Source organism: Neltuma alba, unplaced genomic scaffold (genome assembly GCF_004799145.2).
Source record: "Neltuma alba isolate B1F8T4 unplaced genomic scaffold, ASM479914v2 tig00012736_pilon, whole genome shotgun sequence".
NCBI lineage: Eukaryota > Viridiplantae > Streptophyta > Magnoliopsida > Fabales > Fabaceae > Neltuma > Neltuma alba.
In genome coordinates, this window is record NW_021637156.1 from 1 (window position 1) to 24,011 (window position 24,011).

Consider the following 24,011-nt stretch of genomic DNA (forward strand, 5'->3'; position numbering starts at 1 on the left):
CACGGATCCTCTGAGTTGAGGGGAGCCCTGGTCGCAAAAACTATATTTAGGTGAATTCTTGCAAGTTCAAAGGACTTTTTTTAAAAAAAAAAAATGTTTTCGAATTGGTATTTTCCAATTAATATAAAAATGTTTTATTTATCAGACATGGGTGGCCGTTTTGGGAATCTAACAAATGATGTCTCATATTTCGCTGGCCCAATCAATTAATATCTTGTTGAAAATAGTTGCGGTTGAGAGGGGGTAGATTTACGGTGACAGGCGATGCCCCAAAAAAAAAAAAAGGATTTATGGTGACGAGAAAAATGAACGAAAAGGCAAAACCGGAGACTAGAAACTAGAAAGCCAAACAGAGATATAAATTAGTGAGATGCTCCTAAACAGGGCATGAAGCTAAATTCCCAGAATCAGACACAGTCCGCTAAATCTGTAAGTCTCTAACTTTTGTATGCTTCTTAAGATCTTCGCCAGCAAGTTTCATAATTTCTAGGGTCCACCACCACCACCACCATCCCACTTTTTCTTCTTCTTTCTTCTACGTCTATCTACATAATTACACAAGTAATCACATAAATAGGTGAGTGTCACCAAATCATCACACACTGATCCACCTCAAAGATCCCACAATTATTTTCATCCCACCGTTCTTCTTCTCTCCCCTCCCCTCTTTTGATTTTTTTTTAAGTTCCTTTCCCTGTTCTAACTTTCTATTAACCAACAATCCGATCTGCTTGCCGTTTTCTTTTTCCCTCTAAAGGTTAATCTATCTTTTCATACAGGTTCTTTACCAAATCCAACCCCACGAAAAGAAAATCTCCAAGGTTACTCCTCGCTCTCTCCCTCTCTCTGTGTTCTTCTTGGTTCTCTCAAATCGTTATAAGCTGATGATTCAACACCAGGCCAATCATACTGACCATCGATTCTCATCCTTGTTACAGAGCAATCTCTCCCCGTCTCTCGAGGCTCTGGAGTTTCGTGTATGAGGGATCAAATCAGTAGCTGAGAAACTCAGCGAGGCCAGTGAAGAGACTGTGAGAAAGGTGGGATCTTGCAGGAATGTGGAATATACAGAGGACAGTGCGAGGTGGGTGTGGGGGAGCGAGGCAGAGGTTGCAGACGCAGTTCAGTTTCAGGGGTACGAGAATATGGGATCGTGGGCTTTCCGTCATTTCCCAGACACGATCTGGCGACCATTTATGAAGTCACCAGGCGGACCAGCCTCTATAATTCTGGCGTTCACAATCTTCCTCGTCGTCGGCGCGTTGTTGGTCTGCGCGGTTTCCTTAATCCCACGGTATGTGTCCCTGCGTCCAACCTTGATTGGCTCTCTAAAGTCTCTTCTCATTAATTGTTTCCACGTTTCCTTCCTGTCACCCGGAATTCCCAACGCACACCATTTCTTTATTTACCCTCCCAAATTATTTAAACGACTTCCTGCCGTTGTAGTAGAATAGTAAAAACGGCCCACTAGTTCAGGTCGCTCCGACGGCGTGTCGTTTCGGGTGATCACCGTTTTGATGCCCGAAATTTTTGAATGTTGACATGCGCCGCTATTGTCGGTTAACTCGTGCAGGGGTGGGGTACAAGGAGCGTTTGTGGAAATGAAGCCACGTGTCTGCACAAGTGGCTACTATAAGTCTTGTGGGACCGCAACTACTTTCGTGCCTTTCAAATTTCGTGACTTCCACAAAGCCCTAGGATATAGCGCCACGCGTTAGCGCGCACTTGAACTTGTGGGGACCACATCGCGCGCACTGGGTCTTTCCATTTCTGGTCTCAATCCCCCGACTGACTTTGCTTCCTTTGTTTATGCGCATTATTCTCATCGGAATAAACTAGCGTTACAATTAGGCATGATAGATTCTATAAAATTTCAATGTTATTCATTCCGAACTGTTTCTTTCGGCATCATATATGCTCTTCCCATGTAGCAGTATAATATAAGTCTAGTTTAATTACCTCGTGTGCACCAAAAATATTAATTAAAAAGTAAGTTAAACTAGAAGAAAATGGCTTGTGCTATGAATGGGAAAAGCATATATACTTTTCTTTTTTGTCCTCGTCAAAATATGTAATCATGCAACACGGTAAGTGGTACTGTCAGTATTCGTTCTGGTCAAACAAATTATCATCACTTGTTCAAGTAGTCATTGGATAGTGGATACTTAATGCTCATGTTAACTGTGTGTGGGATCCTATCGTATCATATCATTATTTTTGTCGATTACATTTTTCTTAACCTTCAATTTTTGTCGGTTGCAAATCTTATGGGGTAATAACTTTGATATTTTTAAGGATGATGCCAAATAAACAACATATTTTACAGCCACAGGAGCTGACAAAGGTTTTTCTTACAGATAATTTTCCCAGGTCACAAGCAGGGAACCACGTCGTACATGACCAACTCCTACTCCGGGAGGCAAGTGGAAATTCCACTGAATTGCAGTGAATACAGCCGCACCGGAAAATGCCAAGGAAACTACCCTACCTCATCAGATGATCACGACCGTCAGAGAGGAGAGGCACGTGTCCGGAGTACTTCGTTGGATACACGAAGATCTGAGGCCGTGGGCCCACACGGGAATCACAGAGGAGATGGTGAAGAGGGCGAAGAGGACGGCGAATTTCAAACTGGTGATAGTGGGAGGGAAGGCGTATGTGGAGACGTACACGAAGGCTTTTCAGACGAGAGACGTTTTTACCCTGTGGGGGATCCTACAGTTGTTGCGAAGGTACCCAGGGAAGGTTCCTGATTTGGAGCTGATGTTCGATTGCGTGGACTGGCCTGTGATTAGGACCGTTGACTATAGCGGACCCAATGCCACGGAACCACCTCCGCTTTTCCGTTACTGTGCCGATGATGCCACGTTGGATATTGTTTTCCCTGATTGGTCCTTTTGGGGATGGTAAGTCACCAACCTTCTTATTTATTTGTTTGTTCTGCAAATTCTTACCTACTAGAGTTAATTCGTTCAACTGCCCAAATTTTGCAGTCAACTATACCGATTAATCTCCTGGTTTTATAAATTTTCTTCATAATGTATATTAAAAAAAATATTTTTCTGCTCAAAATGTCATTAGAAACAGAATAACAGAACATACTCCTCCGGTCCTAATTATAAGACCCAATTGACTTATTTGAGGAGATTAAGGAAGTAAGTTAAGTTGTTATTTATAATAAATAAGTGTTGTCATTCCTAACATATCCTTGCTAATTAAGTATATTGGCTAAAACTATCATTATTAGAAGGATTATCTGAAAAAAAATGCATAATATAAGAGACAAAATGGATTGGGTCTTATAATTAGGACCAAATAAAAGTCAAATTGGGTCTTATAATACGAGGAGTAATATTTAATTGACTTTCACTGAAGTCATATATAATTTTTATTATGTTCAAAAGATATGAAAATCTTTGTTCCAACAAAGAATAAGTTATTTGAATGATCCAGTTGTTTTATTATAAAATGATGGCTCATGCCATTGCTTTATTTTCAACGGGGATTCTTATTTTCGATTTTATAAATTTAAAGGTGATTTTATTCATATGTTGTGAATAATACAATTCATTTCACCTTGATACAGTAATAGGTTGAACAAGACACAAACTTTTGCCTGCTTTAATGAATCGGTCGAACCACTGATACAAAAAATTCTGAACAAGATCGTTTTAAAGTATCTTTACGTTTTTTAACGGGATTTTTAACTTCTTTTTAAATTTTTTATGCATTTTAATAAACTCGCTAGAAAGCAGAAACTACTAGTATTATGAATCAATTTAACCAAACATAATTGATAATATAATGATAAAAATAATATGATGAAGGCCAGAGGTGAACATAAAGCCATGGGAGAGACTGTGGGAGAGTTGAAAGAAGGAAACAAGAGAACAAAATGGACAAAAAGGGAGCCTTATGCTTACTGGAAAGGCAATCCCGCCGTTGCTGAAACCAGACAAGACCTCCTTAAATGCAATCTCTCTCAAGCCCATGATTGGAATGCTCGTTTATACTCCCAGGTAACTAATTAACCATGTCTCTCTCTCTCTCTCTCTCAGCTGTGTCTCTGTGACCTTTACTATTCTCATTCATCACAAAGCCTCACGTCCATATTCCAATATATCATATCAGGATTGGATATCAGAATCTCGACAAGGGTTCAAGAAATCAGACCTGGCCAGCCAATGCACTCACAGGTAATAATATATTAAACAAGTTTGCATTATTGTTCACTTGATACGTGTTTGTAAAATAAGCAAACTCGTGATGCGTGCATGCAGGTATAAGATCTACATTGAAGGGTCTGCCTGGTCCGTGAGTGAAAAATATATATTATCCTGTGATTCTGTCACTTTCTTAGTAACGCCCCATTACTACGACTTCTTCACGAGAGGCTTGCTTCCACTCCACCACTATTGGCCCATCAAGGAAGATGACAAATGCAGATCCATTAAGTTCGCGGTTGATTGGGGAAACACCCACAAAAAGAAGGTAAACTCCACACTAATTATAAACCCTGCTTATGTGTTATAGCCAGTGCCAAAGATAAGACTTGTCTTCCATATAACTGATCCCACTTAGTGGGATAAGACTTGTATTGTGGTTGTATATATAAAACTAAGATCACTGAGTTAATATGTTTGTGGAAACTGCAGGCACAAGAGATAGGAAAAGCAGCGAGTGATTTCGTACAAGAAGAGTTGAAGATGGAGTATGTGTATGATTACATGTTTCATCTTTTAAGTTCGTATGCTAAGTTGCTGAGATACAAGCCCAGGGTGAGCGAGAAAGCTGTTGAGCTGTGTGCAGAAGCCATGGTTTGTAAGGCAGAAGGGCTGGAAAAGAAGTTCATGATGGATTCGATGGTGAAGGCTCCTTCAAATTCCAATCCATGCACTCTGCCTCCTCCCTACGACCCTCCATCTTTACATCATCATTTAAGGAGAAAGCAGGGTTCACTTCTGCAGGTTGAATCGTGGCAGAGAAAGTACTGGGAGAAACAGGGTGTGCAATAAATTTTGAATATATACATATTAGTTCTTTGAATATACAGGTGAATCTGTTGATTATTAAATTAGAGGTTTCTCAGCTGTGGATTCTTTTTTTAAAACAATTATTATTATTACAGATACAGATTGAACACGCATTATTTCATAGTGATCTAAGTTTATTTTTAGAATTTTGATGAGAATTTTTTCACATTTTGAGACGATAATCACAAGGATTGCTAGTCATTTTGGCTTCTTACACATTAGGGCTCAGAATATGAAGGTAAGGGGCGATTTATGTATAATTATAATGCACTTACTAACAAAAAAGGGTCATCTACCAATTGAGATTGGTATGTATAAATAGTAAGAACTTTTTGAAATAAGTGGCTAAAGTTTGGTTCCCAACTCTCTCTGAAGAAAATATAGCTAGGATGAGTCTACTCTTCTACTTTATTTTCAGCATTATAAGACAAGGCTGTTGCAGACAGAAGAAACCCTTGGTTTATTTTCGATATTATGTGTTTCAGCACGTGACAGTCACGAGTCGCCTGAGGCAAAACATTATCTATGCCAAATTATAGATTTTTTTTTTTTGAATTTTTGGGTTATGAATTTAAAACATTGTTTTATGCTTTACAAATTCAGGAAAGATAGCCTGACTTACAAAACAGAGTAGCCATTGAAGCTGAAGCCATCGTAAATTTTTTTTTTTTAATTGCCCCAACGCTTCCAATTTTTTTAATGTTGTTTAATGACCAAAAAAATTATTGCATTTTTAATTATGCGAACAGAAGGTTGCATTTGCATGCAATCACATGGCAACTCTTGTCGTAGTTTCTTTCTCGTTTTTTCAACTTTGCATTTTTGTCGCTTAATTATGAGTAACCTGCACGCACACAAAACGACATGAACGCCGAGTAAGAAGCTAGCAGAGGCTGTTCAATTGCAGCGCATATTCTGAAACATTCACAGAGAGCAAACAGAAATATACAAAAAAACGAGAGATAACTATACATTACCTCTCATCCTTAATACTACTTCCGGTTCTAATTATAAGAACTAATTGATTAATTTGAAGAGATTAAGAAAAGAAGTTAAATGAGTTATTTGTAATAAATAGGTATTGTCTTTCCTAAAATATCCTTACCAATTAAATGTTTTGACTAAAACTACAATTATTAGAAGGACTATCTTGAAAAAAATTACATAAATATAAGAGACAAAATAAATTAGAGTCTTATATTTAAAACTAAAATAAAAGTCAAATAAGGTTTTATATTAAAGACCGGAGGTAGTATAAGAGTTAGCTAATTTAAATAGAATAAGAAAATTAGTTAAGTTAGTTATTTGTAATAAATAGATGTTATTTTTTCTAAAATATTTTTACTAATCAAGTATATTGGCCAGTATTACTATTATTATAATGACTACTTTGAAAAAAATTGAATAAATATAAGAGATAAAGTAAATTAGGGTCTTATATTTAGGATTAAAATAAAAGTACTCAAAATAAAGAGGACATTCTATTTATATATATATACCTTTTGGTCTTAAATATAAGACTCATTTGTAGTATAATTTACACAACAAAATGAATTTTATATTTAGGACAGGAGGAGTATAAAACAAAGATTACATAAATTAACAAAAAAGCACAGTTATTCCAACAAGCTAGCAAACACGCATAATACATCACTTGGTTACAATAAAAAGAGAAGGGACACAAAACTAGGAGGGGGTCAAACATCAACATGATTTCTCATCATCCTCTTGAGCTTTGCTACTTTCAATACGACGGACACATATATGTCATCTGCCACATCATCTACTCGGCGAAACACAGCATATCTCCATCTCTTCTTTAACAGGAGAGTCCCAATGACTGACCAAAAGCCAATCGCAAACCCAGCAGCTATGACAAAATAAAACCACACTTTCTCAGAATCCTTGTCGTCCTTGTCATCTCTAGAGCCTTCACTTTTATGAGCATGATCATCCAAATCACCTCCATTACACTTATTTGGAAGTGGAAATCCACAAAGATAAGGGTTGCCAGCATAAATCCGTTGGTCGCCCAAAGTCAAAAACTGGTTTTCTGTTGGAATTGGTCCTGAAAGATTGTTGTATGACAAGTTTAAGTGGCTCAATGAGGTTAAAGTAGGCATGGTCTCTGGAATTCTACCAGAAAAATTATTACAAGAGATATCAAAAGATTCAAGTGATTTAATATCTCCTATTCTTTCGGGAATCTTTCCTTTGAAATGGTTGTGCGACAGATTTAAGCCGTGCAGTCTAGTGAGCTGAGTTATACTTTTAGGAATAACTCCTACCAGATTGTTATCAGAAAGATCCATGTTCACCACAAACTTCAATATTTTGATGTAATCAAGTTCTGTCCCCTTCACAACTTGTTTAACATCCTCGGCAGGCCACTCATCAGTGAAGTCTGTTGTGAAAAAATTGAAATCAAATTTTACCTTGGCTTCATTTGACCTGTTGGATTTAATCATCCCACTAAGATTACCAATGCAGTGAGGTATTGAACCCGTTAAGTTGTTACTTGCAAGGTCCAAGATCTGAAGTGATGGGAGTTGACAAAGCTGTGAAGGAATTCTACCGGTCAACTTGTTTTGTCGTAGTCTAAGAATTTGTAACATGGGAAAAGTGTCCCCATTCCACGGTGGTATTCTTCCGACAAATTGATTCTCACCGACATCAATAATCACCAGTTGCTTTAAATTCATTAAAGACATTGGAAGCTCCCCATGAAGGCTGTTATTGTTCAAATGCAACCACAACAGGGAGGAAAGATTACTAAATGTGCTTGGAATACCACCTGATAGTTTGTTGGACGACAGGTTTATTTCATCCCACCCTTGATTATCCTGCCAGCAATCTGGAATTTCACCTGAAAATTTGTTCCTTGAGAGATCAAGTCGAAACAAGGTGGAAATTTTGCACAATGAGTTTGGTATTGAACCATTCATGGAGTTATTCCCAACAAGCAAATACACCAACCCAGGCATTATCTCATCAATATTTTTAGGCAATGATCCGCTAATGCTGTTTCCAAAGAGATTCAGTATTGTGAGCTGCTCAAATGACCATCTCTCGAAAGCAGATACTGACCCTTTCAAACTATTTAGAGAAAGATCTAATTCAACTAGTTTTACAAGTTGGCCAAAATTATCGGGAATGTCACCATGTAAACCATTATTGGCAAGACCAAGGTATTGCAACTTCACAAGTTGGCCCAAGCTTCGGGGAATGGTGCCTCTGAGACGATTGTTTGAAAGGTCAAGTAAAGTCAGGTTCACCAACTGTGAGAGACTGCTTGGAATAAACCCTTCTAATTGATTTCCGGCAAGACGCAAGAAAGTTAGATTCACAAGCTGTGTGAGACTTTCAGGAATTGTTCCATTCATATGATTGTTAACAAGTTCAAGTCTTGCCAACTGTGACAATTTCCCGAGAGAAGAGGGAATGGGACCATAGAATGTGCTTTCAGATATATGAAGCTCCTTTAGATTTTCAAGCTCCCCTAACCAGCTCGGTAATGAGTCATTAAATGTGTTCGAGCTCAAGTCAAGCTGCTCAAGATCATACGTGACACATCCAGATTCAAAGTTCCCAAATGCTTTTCCGTGGAAGTTGTTCGTTGAGAAATCTAATGTTTTTAAACGGCACATGTTCTTTAGAATCAAAGATAGAGAGGATTCTAAAGAAGTGAAATTGTTTGAGGAAAGGACTAGTTGGTGAAGGTTGGTTAGCTCACCTAACCAAGATGGAACAGAACCCGTAAGATGGTTGGAAGAAAGGTCAAGGACTCTTATGGAAGACAAATTTTTGAGAACAAGGGGAAGCGGACCTCGAAGTCCATTGTAAGCACCATTTAGTTCCTCAAGCTTATCAAATTTACTGAACCACAATGGCAATGAACTGAGATTGTTGAAACTAAGGTAAAGAAATCTAACAGAAGTCAGGTTTTGGAAAACATCAAGACTGCGACTTTCAAGTGAATTGTAAGTAAGATCGAGCACTTGAATCCTTGGAAGGTGGGTGAAATTAGGAGAGTGATGAGGAGGAGGGATCAGGGAGTGAATTCCACACTCAGCTAAATTCAAATAAGATAGAGAAGGAAGCTTGTAAAATACCTGGAATACATCATGTGTTTTCCCGAGGTCGACGTCATGCATGTCAAGGCTTCGCAGTGACCGAAACCTAGAAACCCAGTTCATGTCACTGAGTTGGAAATCATTGAGGCTGAGATCAAGATGGAGTAGGTTGGTGAGGTTGCTAAGATTATGCGGAATCTTGCCGCTAAAATTAGCATTAGAGAGAGAGAGATTTCTCAGCTGATGCATCGAAGCAAAGAAGAGAGGAATTGGAGCAGCATGAAATTGGTTTCCACTCAAGTCCAAGTAACTCAAGCGTTCCAATTGCACAAGAGATTCATCAACGTGTAAACCTCCCACAGATTGCTGGCCAAAGTCACAAGTTTCAACTGGTAAGCTATAACATGGATTCCTGAGATCAAGTTTGAGAACATGGCCAGTAACTCTGTCACAGGTCACAGCATTCCAGTGGCAGCAATCACTGGAATTCCAAGAAGAAAGCCTATCTGATGGATCAGTAGTGAGGGTTGCTTTGAACTTGAGAAGAGCTTGCCTCTCTTGTTCTAAGCATCCCACGCTTGAATTTCCACAAAAGCATAATCCTACAATTTCAGACAACAACAAGAGAATAGAGAAGCGAACACCCAGAGAAGTATTCATGCCGTGCCTGTGCATTCTCGTGGCTTTTCCTTGAAGCACAGATAGCCCGTGTATATTTATAACTTTATTTCCACCTGTGCTATTTCAATGGGAAAACTATCTTATTGTCAAAAATAATATTTCGAAGCTTTGGTCTCAAGAGTGGACTGAGTCAGAGGAGACAGACCTAATCACATGCATTATTACGAAAAGCCTATCACTTTCTGCATGGCAAGTGGATCTTGAATATTAGGGGAGTTCATATAGATGGGAGTGGACTGAGTCTTCTCGAGCTGCAGCGATTGATGGATTCGAGACTTAGCTAAAAATGAAACACCTGATTAATTTTATATTTAATTTAGTCAATAAAATGTTGTACAAGAAAGAAAGGAGACTGACTTCATTCAACAGTTGAATGAGTGTGATAGGTTCCATTTCCAACTGGATTTTATATTTCATGTTGAAAAAATGTAGCAAAATGTAACAAGGTTTATATCGTTTATGTTTTGATAACAGAAATGATTTACTAGCATTATTTTTCAAAATTATAACTCAAGTTTCCAAACTATAGAACATATCGGTTTTTTATGGTGATTATTTTCATTCAAATAAAAATAAGTATTTCTAAAACGTCTACGGTGGAGAATTAACAAAGTCATTGAAAGACATCTCGCAAAACGCTAATCGGAAAGTCTTGCAATTTGACTGAAAAAACATGCGAAATAAAACGCTTCTAAATTAACTTGAAAAAGCTGCATCGAGGCTTTTGGTTTTGTCAAATAAACGTACAGAGTAAGGACCACATGCTTGTCAGGGTGTGTTTGGATGAAACCAAACCGTGGTTTGGAAAAGTGATGCTGGAGAATAGATTCTGTGGAGAATAAATTCTGAGAAAAAGTGATTCTGAGAAGTGAGAGTGTTTAGATAGTTATTACCAGAAGCACTTTTTACATGTAGAAATTACCAAAAAGGGTATAAGTTAATATGATAATTATATAAGGGATAGATTTTATGATTTATTTTGATTTGAAGAAATAAAATTGTTAATGAAAAATTTTTACTAACATAATTAATAATATATAAGATAATATAATTAATACATAATTAATATGTGTACATATATTTATAAAACATAATATTAAATATGTTTATAGAAAAATGATTTTTTTTAGAATAGAAAAATATTAATTTTCTTTACAGATTGTAAATGTAACAACAACTATCAAAAATATTAATATATATTATTGTGGGGTGTTGTGTGGACCGATTGGGGAGAAGGCGTGAACGAGGGGAGGAATTATTGAACACAGAGTAAGTATTGAACACCCGAATAATTGGAGGCTTTGGTCATTTGTGGTGGGGCCCACCGTTCATTTCAGCAATTGGACCCGAGAAGCAGATGAGAGATGTTGCTGTCCAAACCATGGTTTCACCGGTTGAAACCATGGTTTTACCTGAACCAAGGTTTGTTTAATTTGTCTGGCTGTTTGGATGGTATTTTGTGCAAACTATGGTTTGGGCTTCCAAACCAAGGTTTACAATGCCATCCAAACGGTGCCTCAATTTGACTAGGTGATGATAGTTTCAAAATTTTTGACTTTCCTGCAAAAATATTTCTAGCGTTTATACTCTCTCAAGTCTCATCCCAACCTTTTTTGAACAACGGGGGAAGGGAATTAAACAAGTTGCTGAATCTAGAAGAATATGTGGAAAAAAACTTTAAAACCACATAGATCAGTTAATTTATAATTAAATAAAAATTAAAATTTCATAAGTCGTACTTTTATGGACAATTTCAACAGAGTAGTTTGTAATTGTAGAAGTGAATGTAATTTTCAGAGCAAATTGTCTAGTTTATTTTCCCACTAAGTAACATGTATGTTTAAGGTCCTGTTTGGAATCATGTTTAAAAGCACCAATAAGCACAATTTATATAAGTTGAGATAAAAAAAATTTCATATACTTATCTTGTATTTTATAAATCACAATTAAAAATTGTTTATAAATCATTCCAAACGGGCTCTAAATCTTGGAAATAAATGTGGGCATCATTAGTTATTGAACTGTTGGAAAATGTAAATTTTCATCAAGAAAAAAGTTTCAGGTTTATCTTTGAATTTGTCAATTAAACGGGTAGAAGAGGCAATATAAATGCAGGTAGTTTGAGAAGGCAAGAGAGATGAACGCTTCATTTTTCCGACAAACTTGCTTTCTAACCAAATATTTCTTTGGCCCCAAAAATGAAAACCAAGGCCAAGGCTCTTCTGTCACTCTCAATAAGGTCTCTATCCCCCTGACATTTCAACAAACTAATCAGAGAAGAAAACCAAATTTGGGGATTTATTTGCCGTGTCCAAGTGATCCGACAATCTCAAAGACTTTCACACAAAGCCTTCCCTTAAATGATTTTCTCGTCGATGTAGGGTCTTTAATTAGTGCATTGGACACTTTTTTTCTTTCCCCATAACTCACGTACTTGATATTCTTTACCGAGGATTCAAACTCACAACTCCAAGTTTAAAAAATCTTCAATAAGATTATTTGATATCTTTTGAACTACAAGAATCGTATCAACAAAAACTTGGTTCTAAAATCTCAACAATGATTCATTTGGGAAGTTAGGGAGGCAGTATGAACATTTTTCATTTCTTGCTGGATCTAAAGGCATTATCTGATAATGCTTTGACCGCCGCTTTGCTTCTCCTTACCTTCTAAAAACTTTCATTGCGTACCAATTATATTTAGAATGAATGCTTGACAGTTGACATGAGGAGTTTAGGACCTAGCAGTTTCTAAATGGGCTTCATGCTTATTGGACTTGACCGACATAAAATGGGCTAGCCCACACAATAGATGGCCTAGCCCGTTACTTTTCTCGTTTCATTGTCATTCGAATTCTCGTCCCGCATATTCGTCGATCATCAGAAAACATGGCCGTATTCTGCACACTCTTCATTCTCACTTCGTTTTCCTTTCTTTTCCTCCTCTTCGCTTCCTCTCTCCTCATTCTGTCCTGCTTCGTCGAAAAATCCCTTTAGGACCCAGCTTACCCTCCCGTCAAAGGCACCGTCGTTGGCCAGCTCCTCTATTTCACCAGACTCCATGACTATTTCTCTGAAAGGACCCAACTCGACTTGTTGCTCCCGATCACAGCGCGCTGTACACTACAGATACGCGAAACATCGAGCACGTGCTGAAAACCCTTTTCGGTAATTACACTAAGGGCCGGTATAACCAACAAATCATCGGCGATCTTTCTGGACTGGGGATTTTCGCGGTCGATGGTGACAAGTGGAGGCAGCAGAGGAAGCTTGCCAGTTATGAATTTTCCGCGAGAGTGCTTAGAGACTTTAGTTGCTCTGTCTTCAGACAGAACGCCGCCAATATGGATGGAGTTATCTCGGAATTTTGCCGTGCCGATCAGGTGTTCGATATGCAGGCCAGTCTTGAGAGTTCCGTTAATTTTTATACGGAAGTTACTAAAATGTAGACCGGTTACTATAAATGTGGACACCTAACATGACAAAACATGTAGTGGTTAAATGTAATTTGAAAGTGTGTTGTATTATGTTTAACAACCTAATCAAGGTAAGTGAATTATAAGGAAACTAAGAACTTGCTTTGAAGATGTACTTCTGGTTCGCTCTCTAAGATATGCTGATGAGATGCACCTTGGACTCTATTTTTAAAGTTGGCTTTGGAGTGGAATTGAATTGCTTGGAGGGATCAAGCAATGAGGGAAGAGCATTCATGAAAGCCTTTGACGATTCAAATGCAATAGTGCATTGGCGCCATGTTGATCCATCTTGGCTGCTCAAGAAGTTTCTTAACGTTGGTTCTAAAGCTTCCCTCAAGAAGAGCATCAAGTTAATGGATGATTTCGTGCACGGACTCATTAGGACAAGAAGGGAATTGCCGGCAATTCAGCAGGATTCGGTGAGTTCAATAACACCTATTGCATCCTCGAAGTTTCCTTTATACAATTTGAATGAACTCTTTCGTTTTCTCTGAAATACAAAATTTCAATTTTTCACTCCAATAAAAAAAAAAAGGAAATACAAGTAAAACTCTCCATCTAGTAATTTAAAGATCATTATCGATCAACGTCAAAACCTGTGGTTTGCAGAGTGATAAGGAGGACATACTCTCAAGGTACTTGGTAGAGAGTAAGAGCCTCTTTGAGATCCCAAACGTGCATCTTAACCAACAAAAGCTCTTTTTTTTTTTTTTAAAGTCATGTTTGGCATACCATTTTTGCAATCTAGCTTTTGGTCCAAATGGACTTTTGGGATGAAGCTGATGGATCTTGCTTTTCACAGTGGGCAAAATACCGATACAGTGAAATGGGAAGGAAGGTTACAGTATTTTGAGTTTTTTTAGTAATTTTATTTTTCTTACTTTTTTTAAAATGGTCACATTATATATATAATTTCTTAATTTCTTTCTAATAATAAATTCAATTTCTTTATTTTTAGTAATTTTATTTTCCTTACTTCTTTAAAATGGTCACATTATATAATTTCTTTCTAATAATAAATTAAATTTCTTTACTTTTAATAATTTTATTTTCCTTACTTCTTTTAAAATGGTCACATTATATATATAATATTAGATATATACTACCTGATAAAATCAATGTTCTTTTAAGTCATTTTGTATTCAAACTTGCTTTTCTATTTATCAATTAAATAAGTTTCAGTTTCTTAAACTGATTTTTTTACAAAACCCAATCCAAACATAAATCACATTATATCATCTAATTTTTACCTAATCTGACTTCTGTAAAAATCAGATTGAAAAAAAGTTACTTCTATCACCACCAATCCAAATACACCTTAAGAAGGAGACAGAGGATATAAATGACCAATATCTTGAGACACATAATTCTGAACTTTATAATCGCTAGCAAAGACATGAGTGCAAACACTGTACCATGGTTCTCTACATGCTCTGCAAGTATCCTTTAGTACAGGAAAGCATTGTATAAGAAATCAAGGATGTCACTTGTTGCCAACCAAACGGTCTTGACATTGATCACTTTATGGAGAAGATAACTGACTCGACCGTTGAGAAAATGCATTATCTCCACGTAGCATTGACCGAGACCTTGAGACTGCACCCTGCTGTCCCAGTGGTGGGTTTTAAAACTAACTCGAAATTAAACCACCTATAATTGTATATTCTTAGACTCTTATTACCACATGTTACTTGCTCACTTTGAGATATTAATTCCACAATTGCTTCCTTAGACAAACTGACCTATGTAATCTGCTTATATTGCAAATTGCATTCCTAGGCCGCGTTTGCTCGGATTCTTATCATGTTAACATGGCGTACTCAAATGTCAGAAAATGCAATCTACATTTTGATGCATCTGCGTTTTGTGTGGTTCTAGGATGGGAGAAAGGCAGAAAGGGACGATATCCTTCCTGGTGGGTACAGGGTAAAGAAAGAGGATATAGTATTTTATATGCCCTGTGCTATGGGCAGAATGTCTTACATCCGGGGGGATAATGCTGGAGAATTTCGACCAGAAAGGTGGCTTAAAGATGGAGTTTTTCAAACTGAATTTCCATCCACATTCATAGCATTTAATGTTAGTATCATTGTTCTCTCATTTTAAAATATTTTGTGAAGTATGGTGTCTTGATTCTAGGACCTTATCTATGGTATTGCAGGCCGGGCCTCGTATCTGCTTAGGGAAGGACATTGCTTCCAGGCAGATGAAAATAGTACCAATGGCTCTTCTTCGCTCATTTCAGTTCAAATTGGGGAACAAAAAAAAAAATGTGACTTATAGAACCATGTTTACATTTTACATGGACAAGGGTCTGCCTCTTTGTGCAGTTCCAAGGTGGTCTCATTAAAAGTATAACTGTTTGCGCGAAAAAATATTACGTACCATTTATAATTGACGTGGCTCCCAAAGTCAGAATCAGATTGTGCATGTTAAATTTTGGATATTGTATGTACATGCAACATAGTTATTTGTCCGGATATAAGAGGAAAGTTGTGTTAGGTTCTCGATATATAACTAACATAAACTCTATCAAATCTTTATAATATGAAGCAATCTATGTAACCAACTCTACATATTGAATAAGATTTCTTAATGTTATTGATTGTACATACAACCAAACTACGTAAGATTTAAAAAAAACCAAAAAGGAAAAAGAAAAAAAGGAAATGGTAAGAACTAGTCATAGTGAAATATATTTGACATTTAAAAGGAAACAATGCAGTGTGTACCTTTAGCCAAGACAACTAACGAGCGTGAAATGCATTACAAAGAGTATTTTGGATTCTTAGTATTACATCAAACTACGGAGTTAGGATACATGGCAGTTCAACAAACATGGAGGAAAACAACTGACAAGGAAAACGAAGATTAAGAATGCTGCAGAAAAAAAGTGTTAGGGTGAAGATTGAAACTACGAGGATAATCACATGATAACGTATTAATATGCCCTTGATTTTATGATGTCGAAGCTCATTTCGCTAGGATCGGTCGCTTGCAATTCAAACTGAATGCCATCAAGTTCCCTCTTGAATCTGTCCTTGGAGCTGGCATACACCATCTTTTGTCTCACTTTTGATGTATCCGGAGACCTTCATATCAGAATCATGAAAACTGAAGTTAAATGCATTACCAGAAACACACGCAAATACACAAATACTTGTCATCTCAATTTCAATACGTGATTACATGCAGTTGAATAGGCTATGGCACACAAAGTATGCGCAAATAAATCTAAAAGTACCAGGCGACGAAGAAGATCTTGCTTTTTTGGCAATTCTCATCAGTAATGAAATCAAAATCAAAGATCGCATAGCGACACTCGTTAGAAGGAAGAGACGCAGTGAAATCTTCGTAACTAGCATTTCGGTTTCCAACTTTGTCCACCACTATTTCTTGATCTTCAATCTTGAACACGATGAAACGATAGTTTCTCTTTGCTTTTAGCTCTTGAAACTTGAGTTTACACTCATCATTTACCGCCATTCCAGACGCCGCATTCGCCTAATCCAAATTTATTTTGCAAACAATAAAGGTGATATGAGTACGTTATAACAAGACTGAGAAACTTAATTCATAAAAAAGTGCACATAAAATTAAATTTCTTTTAAACACAACTAATGCAGGTTTATTATCTCTTTTATTTGTATTGACCAAAAGTTTTGATCTCATGTCAAACATCATTTCAACCTAAAATCTTACCCTGTATTTTTTTTGCATGTTCAACATATTTAAGTATCAGCACAACTTTCTCACCCAAGACAACAATTATTTTGGTGAATTTTCATTGCCTCCTTTAATTTATTTAATATGTAAGAAATGTGTTTTAGAATTTTTCATATAGAGAGTTGTTTCTAGAGCCCCTTCTTACAGAATCACAAACAACATAGAGAATGAAGAAGAGTCGTGGGAACGTACCATGTTGTCTATGAGAAAAGTGTGATGATGAGTGAGAAAATGAGAAAGGAAACGAGAAAGAAACAGAGAGAACAGAGAGAGACAGAGGAAGAGATCCTTATTGAGGAGAAGAAGACGAGGATGTCCAGCCTGAGACAAAAACGGAGAGAAGGAGAATTTTGAGGAGGCAAACAAAGGTTGAAATTACTCTATTCACAATGGATAATCATGACGTTATGTGCATGTGTATCTAATATTTAAACGTTATTATTGGAAATCAGTTTTCGTATGAACCAAACGTTGCATAATGTCTTTTCCCCCATAATTTTCGCTTTCGAGTTGTATCAATAATGAGATTTTGGGTCCTTTTCTTTTAAAAATATGTTAGCGGTGGATATTGTTTAGATATAGAATGGCAGTAACGTCCATCTTCCATCTTACTTGTTAAACAGTGGATCTTTGCCATTTCATGTCATTAAAGTTATCAAGAGCTTCATTTACAAATTCAAGTCCCTCAAACTGTTTATCTTCGTCATCTTTTAACTGCAATATTCCTTCTGGGAAAATTCGGATTAGCCTGTTGGCTAAAATATCTGGGGGGCCAAAAACCAAAATTACACATGAAAAATAAAAATGCAAAGCATAGAAAATAACCCCCAACGTTTGACCAAATCCCTTTTTAAATACTATCTCCAGTCCTTAATAGAAGAGCTAGTTTAACTATTATTTTGATCCTAAATATAAAAAACCAATCTACTTTGTTTTTCATATTTATCTATTTTTTCTCAAAATAGTCAGTATAATAATAGTAGTTCTAACTAATACATTTAATTAGTAAGAATAATTTTAAAAAAAATACATATTTATTATAAATAACTAACTCAATTAGTTTTCTTAATCTACTCAAATTAGTCAACTAGGTCTTATATTAAGGACAAAAGTAATATATTTGTTAATAGATCCTTAATTCCAATTTTCCCTATTCTTTTATCAAATTCCTTTTGCAAATTGAACAATTTCGGGCCAGAGCAAAAAGTAATAACAGTAACTTTAATCTTGTCCATGCTATAGTGCTTTCATGAAAATAATTTATCGATATTAAATTTACACATGGAAACAAATAATGCCCAAAACATGCCGTGATATAGACTTTCATTAGAAGTTTACAACTTTGGGACCCTTCTTCTTTGGTTTTTCATTAGCATTTTTAGATTTGGAGGGCTTATCCACATTAGATAAGTCATCTGCCACGAAGTCATCCTCAAGATCATCGCCGCTCACAAGTTTGGTCACCTGATTTCTGGGGCCTCCATCAATTCCAGTGGCTGCAAGAAAAGAGGAAAAATGGAAGTGACATCAGACTTAAAAGCTTAAAACATGACAGCTAAGGACTTCAATAATCAAAATTACTCTCCAGTCTCAACACAAAAGACACAAGTTATCATCAATACTTCTTGAAGTTATTACTCATGCTTCGTAAAATCACATCACGATCTTCCAAATATATAGTGTTCTAACCAGATGCTAACAATTTACTTCTCAAAATTTTGCATGTTTTAGCATGCAGGCTGAGACTAATTCACAACAAACGACTATACCTGTTACCCAGCATCCTGCACAGTTTGAACCGGCAAAACAGGGCAATGATCGGGTTGAAATTTCAGAGAAAGAACTAGATATTATATAAAGTAAATTTGTAGTATTTTTACATCAAAAACAGAAGCACAGAATCAAGCTTTCACCAAAAAATAAAAAACGAAACATAGAAAATAAAACAATCTAGCATGTTGTAGAAATCTTACCAGCATTCATAGACCTATTAGCGGCAGCAGACTCTCGTTTCCCTTTGTCAGGACAATCCTTTGCCAAATGCGTCACACCACCGCATATCTTACAGCAACCACCCTGAATAAAACAATGATAATAAGCGGGTGGCCTCAGTTCACAAAGGTACACGATGTATAGATGCATCAAATGAATAAATTCGTTTTATGCTATTGTCGTACAAACATATCGGCTATTGGCATAATAAATGCCTTGAATTACAATACCTTGGGATAGATGCCACGGAGATTTTGAGGGCAGTTTTTGCTCAAGTGCCCACGTCCATTACACACAAAGCACTCAGCAAATTTTGTCCCCCCTGCATAACCAACAGAACAATTTTATACCATGAGAATTAATAAAACAAACGAAAGCAACAGATTAAAATACCAGCAAAACAAATTTGAAAAATTGAGTACTTATCAAGAGGCAGAAGTTAACAGCCCCACATTGAGAGTGGTATTTTACCATCGAAAAAAATATTTATAGAAGGCAAATCACCTAGGTTCTTGGGCAGTACAACTAAGAGACACGTCCCATGTTGACTGATTAGGCATCTTATAGAATGAAACTTATTTGATTCTCTACTTGTAGACTACATCATTCAAATATTTGTAGTACTAAAGCATCCAAGTTAGGGGCAGATGTTCAATATTCAAGTACCAAATCAACAACCAACCGCTGGGTACCAATATGTATGAAGAAATAGAATCCGGGGGTCTCTGTCTTATGTATTTCCCCAATCTCCAAGGGAAGTAATAATGTCATTCAAATATCCAAATCATTACGTTAATCACACAGGAGTACAATAGAACTTTTACTAGAGTGTGTCAATCGTTGTTTCCCTGAAGGGATTGAAAGTGTAAATCAGATGAGCTTGTATTGCTATGATATTTGTCATTATATTCTTCAAGCACCACATAAATTTGCCAAGTAAACCCTTTTCTCATGTAAACTTAGTACCCCGCATGGATGTATAAAGAAAACCAGGCGCGTCTTCCTGAAGATAATATGATTCTATGGAACAAGTCTAGAACTAAAGTGATAATATCGACTTCTCCAGAGACATGCCATAGCATAACTATATTTATCTCCTAGACCAGATGCATGCACAGATGGATTCATACTGCAACTTCCATATTTCATTATATATATATATATATATATATATATAGTACAAAGTCAGTGCCAATTAGGGAAAGCCAAATACTTAGTATGCAGATCAGATTAAGACTCCACCTATTCCCGGAGTGATTGAGAATTTTAATTACAAATAGCAAACATTTTGTGAAGAGTAGTATAAACTATCATATCGAGAAATGATGCAAATATGCAACCACGTTATAAACGGTAGAAAAATTTTTAGATACCATCTTGAAGAGGCTGCGGACATTTTGAAAGTGAGTGTCCAGTTTCTCCACAATTATAGCATAGTTTTGTACCATTGGCGGCATCTTTCACCTCAGGGCAATTCTTCGCTCTATGACCGCGCCGCCGACAACGTAAACATATCTGCAAGGACCAGGCTAATCATTAAGACACATCAATGTGACATATCAGGTTATATTGATTCAACCATCCCATTATTCTTTTGCAAAGACAATTGTCTTCAGAAGGCATCATTCATAATCGTATTAAGGAGGCTCGGAGAAAGCAATGTCAAAGTCTTTAAGTTTCCCTACACCTAAGTTCTTTTGTGGTATAGTATTTAACAAAAGTGTTTCCCTACACCTAAGTTCTTTTGTGGTATAGTATTTAACAAAAGTAGAACTAAGTTCGAACCTTGTTCTTTTCCCACTCAGCTTTTTCGGGACAGGACTTAGCAATATGGTCTTTAGCTTTGCAGATGAAACAACTATCTCCAGGCTTCATACCAGGAACTCTAAGTGGGTGTTTTCTGAAACTCTTTTTAAAGGGTTTATTAGTAACACCCGATTCTCCCTTTTTGCGCATGCGCAGACTCTTCTGTTTCTTCTTCTTCTTCTTGTCAGGGTCTTTTTGGGGCGTCGGCTCTGGCTTTGGGAACAATTCAGGGTGCTCCCCTTTGAATCTTTTCCGAGCAAGTCGCTGCCTCTGGCTCACCATCTCAGTCCTCAAGACTCACAATCTGTGTAGCTACAAGACGCTTCGAAGCTTGTTGCGGCGGAGGCGATGGCGCCACTACGGTTGGCCAGCGGCGAGGCAGAAGGGGTCTCTTTGCTCCAAAACCGGGGGCTTTGCATTGGGCTATTGGCCGAAAAATCAAGGGCTGTGTCAACCAAACCAAACGTTTTCTTGGGCCATAAGCCAAAGCCCAACGGCGCAAAAAACAAGTCAATGAGCATGACTTTTTTTTCAAGCCGACAAGGCCACTAGCAGTGGAGTTTTGCATTTATCGGATGACTGGAAAATATGAGAATAGTAATTAAATCTTGTATAGACAAACTTCTAAAATTAAGAAATTTGGAGCTTTTAGAAATTCCAAAAAGAATACGCATCGGTCCTAACCAATTTTTTTCCCTAAATAATATCGTCACACACATTTAAACACATCAATAAGCACCCACATATTTGTTACTTTAAAAATATAAAGCTGATTGTTACTTTTGATTTGGCATCGAGAAATACAAATGAATGTGTTGATTGACTTATTTGCTACGCCTCCCGTCTTTATAACTTTAGTCTGAATCTCATCCAAACATATCAGGTGACATTGTCATTAGGATAACTAATAGTTGATAAACATGCATCATTAATTCTTTATCCTCGCAACACTTGAGAGGGGGAAAAACTAACATTGCCTATTTAATTGTCGCCAATCATCTTATTTTTTCAAACAAACTAGTGTTAAAGGAAAAATCAAACAAAGGATTTGGATGCTAGGAGAGGTTGGATTGCAGTGAGAATAGAATATGTGGTAGAACCCACTTCATAGAGCTGAAACTGAAAAGAACAAAAGTAGGTGACACATGATTGGATTGAAGAACACACTCCCTCGCATCCCATCTAAGGTTGCTTGCAACGTCAACTTCCTGCGAGTGCCTTTTTTCTTGGTGCACACAGCTCATATATGCCCCATGACGATTTGAAAGTGCAACCACACTCTCTCACACACCCATGTTGTCTAGTTCAGATAATTAATTAGTCTCTGACAACACCCTTGCTTATTCATGTGTTAAAGACAATCACCATCCTACAAATATACAAGGTTTTTTGTCATAGAAATAAGGATGCTACTGATTAATTATAAGCTAACAACTCAGGACTTATCACAACAACAACTCTTTTTATATAATGATTGATTCTCGAACCAGTTGTGCATTGGATCCATTAAAAAGAGACAGTGTTGCAAGTCTCTAGCTTTGTCGTGAAGGTTTCTTTGATCACTTGATGTCTCTTTTGGATCACTCCTTTGCTTCTTCTCCTTCTTCTTCTGGGTCCCTACAAGCTTGTTTCTGTCATTCTTCACCATCGATGTCTGTTTAGAGTACAAGAAAAGTTTGGATGTGTGTGTGTGTTTATATAGATATAGTCAATGGACCCCTTAACTACTCTTGGCGCTTTGCAGGGGCTTAATGCAGACTTAACTAGAAAAGTAGATCTATTGCTGACTACGTTTAATATATTTTTATCTTTAAAGCGTACCTAAAAAGCTCAGATTCGAGTTCTTGTAATGTAAAGTAGGATAAAAAGAAAAATATTCGGACTGGCTTATTTAAATGTGATGGACACGTTAATTGGCGTCCTTAATTAACAAGATTAGATGGCCAAGGCTGGCTAATTTGACTGTGATATAGGGTCCGTTTGGATCAGCGATTGAAAAAGTAGCTTATTGAAAAAGTAGCTTATGGAGAAGTGAAGTTGGGTAAAAGCTAAATTGGATAAGCTAAATTATGTTTGGATTGGAGTTCAGAAAAGCTAGTTTGCAAAAATGAGATTGGTAAAAAGTTGTTTGGATTATGGTTGAGTAAAAGTAAGTTTGATTGTAAAATGACCAAAATGGGTATAAATTTTAATAAATAATGAAATATGATTAAAAAAATGATTTCACATAATATAATGGAATTAAAATAATTTAATATAAAGAAGTCAAATTTAAGAATTGAATTAAATTTTAAAATTTTAGAAAAATCATAAAAAAATATGTTAAATATAAAATGAAACATGATAAAAAATGAATTGAAATAATACAATTAATTTAATTTAATTTAATATAAAAAGTAAAATTTAATAAGTAAATTAAAATTGAAAACATAAGAAAAATATAAAAAAAAATACTGCCAATGGTTGTAAATTATGGAAGATATTAAAAAAAGGAAGAGCGAATGAAGTCCAGAGGCGAGAGAATATTATGCGAGGACCCTTTCTAATTGGAAATAATAAGGAGGAGTGAGAAATAATGAGGAGGAATAGTGGCGGAAGGGAGAGAACAATATGGGGGAAAAAGGTATCTGACACACTTGCAGAAATAAGCTCTTCAAATTGAGTCATAAGCTCCTCCCTCCAGCTTATTCCAATCGTGCGTTGAGCTAGCTTAAAATCCAATAAGCTCAATGGATCTGAAGCCCTGCCAAACAACATCAAACGTTACAATATGGCTTATCTTGAAATTAAGCCACGTTTGGGCCAGCAAACGCTGACCCAAACAGGCACATAATCTCCCCGTTTAAAATTCCTTCAACTTGTCTCGATTTTATTTTCTAATCATTGGGTTAGCTGAACAGTTTAGTTACAAATCTGTAATTTAATTAAACAAAACATGATGCATCCCTTTTAACTATTGAAGAAAACAAAATAATAAATCTTCAGGTCATTCAAATGGCTAAAAAATTAGAACTGAGAAGATCCAAATCTGCGATGGCGTCAAATTGGACATACTCAGATACACAGAGGGATCAAAGTAATAAGATGAATTATACGCAATAAAATAGGCAGTATGAACTGATCTTAGAGTAATTGACATTAATTAACCACAAATTACCCACAGCTTAAAAAGACGTTAGCCTTCGGTGTATTAGTTAACCAGTCGTTTCTTTAAGAAAATCATGT

General features: G+C 36.5%; 1 protein-coding gene, 1 long non-coding RNA gene and 3 pseudogenes across 2 annotated transcripts; 3 read left to right on the plus strand and 2 right to left on the minus strand.

Annotated features, from left to right (window-relative positions):
* The first annotated feature begins 337 nt into the window (after positions 1–337).
* LOC114730486 (uncharacterized) lies at positions 338–1,117 on the plus strand. Its single transcript, XR_003738839.1, has 3 exons — positions 338–429; positions 780–821; positions 939–1,117. It is a non-coding gene; the product is annotated as an uncharacterized LOC114730486 (long non-coding RNA).
* A 1,413-nt stretch (positions 1,118–2,530) lies between these two features.
* Positions 2,531–5,149, plus strand: LOC114730487 (O-glucosyltransferase rumi homolog; annotated as a pseudogene).
* Positions 5,150–6,583: 1,434 nt separating this feature from the next.
* Positions 6,584–9,781, minus strand: LOC114730490 (receptor-like protein EIX2). Its single transcript, XM_028917572.1, has one exon. It carries the CDS (start codon positions 9,779–9,781, stop codon positions 6,731–6,733), a length of 3,051 nt encoding a protein of 1,016 aa, XP_028773405.1. The 3' UTR covers positions 6,584–6,730.
* A 2,894-nt stretch (positions 9,782–12,675) lies between these two features.
* LOC114730491 (cytochrome P450 704C1-like) lies at positions 12,676–15,766 on the plus strand (annotated as a pseudogene).
* Positions 15,767–16,203: 437 nt separating this feature from the next.
* LOC114730488 (uncharacterized) lies at positions 16,204–21,205 on the minus strand (annotated as a pseudogene).
* Between the last annotated feature and the right edge of the window lie 2,806 nt (positions 21,206–24,011).

Excerpts from the sequence above, each read along its gene's own strand:
- LOC114730490 (XM_028917572.1), bottom strand. The coding sequence starts at position 9,781 with ATGCACAGGCACGGCATGAATACTTCTCTGGGTGTTCGCTTCTCTATT.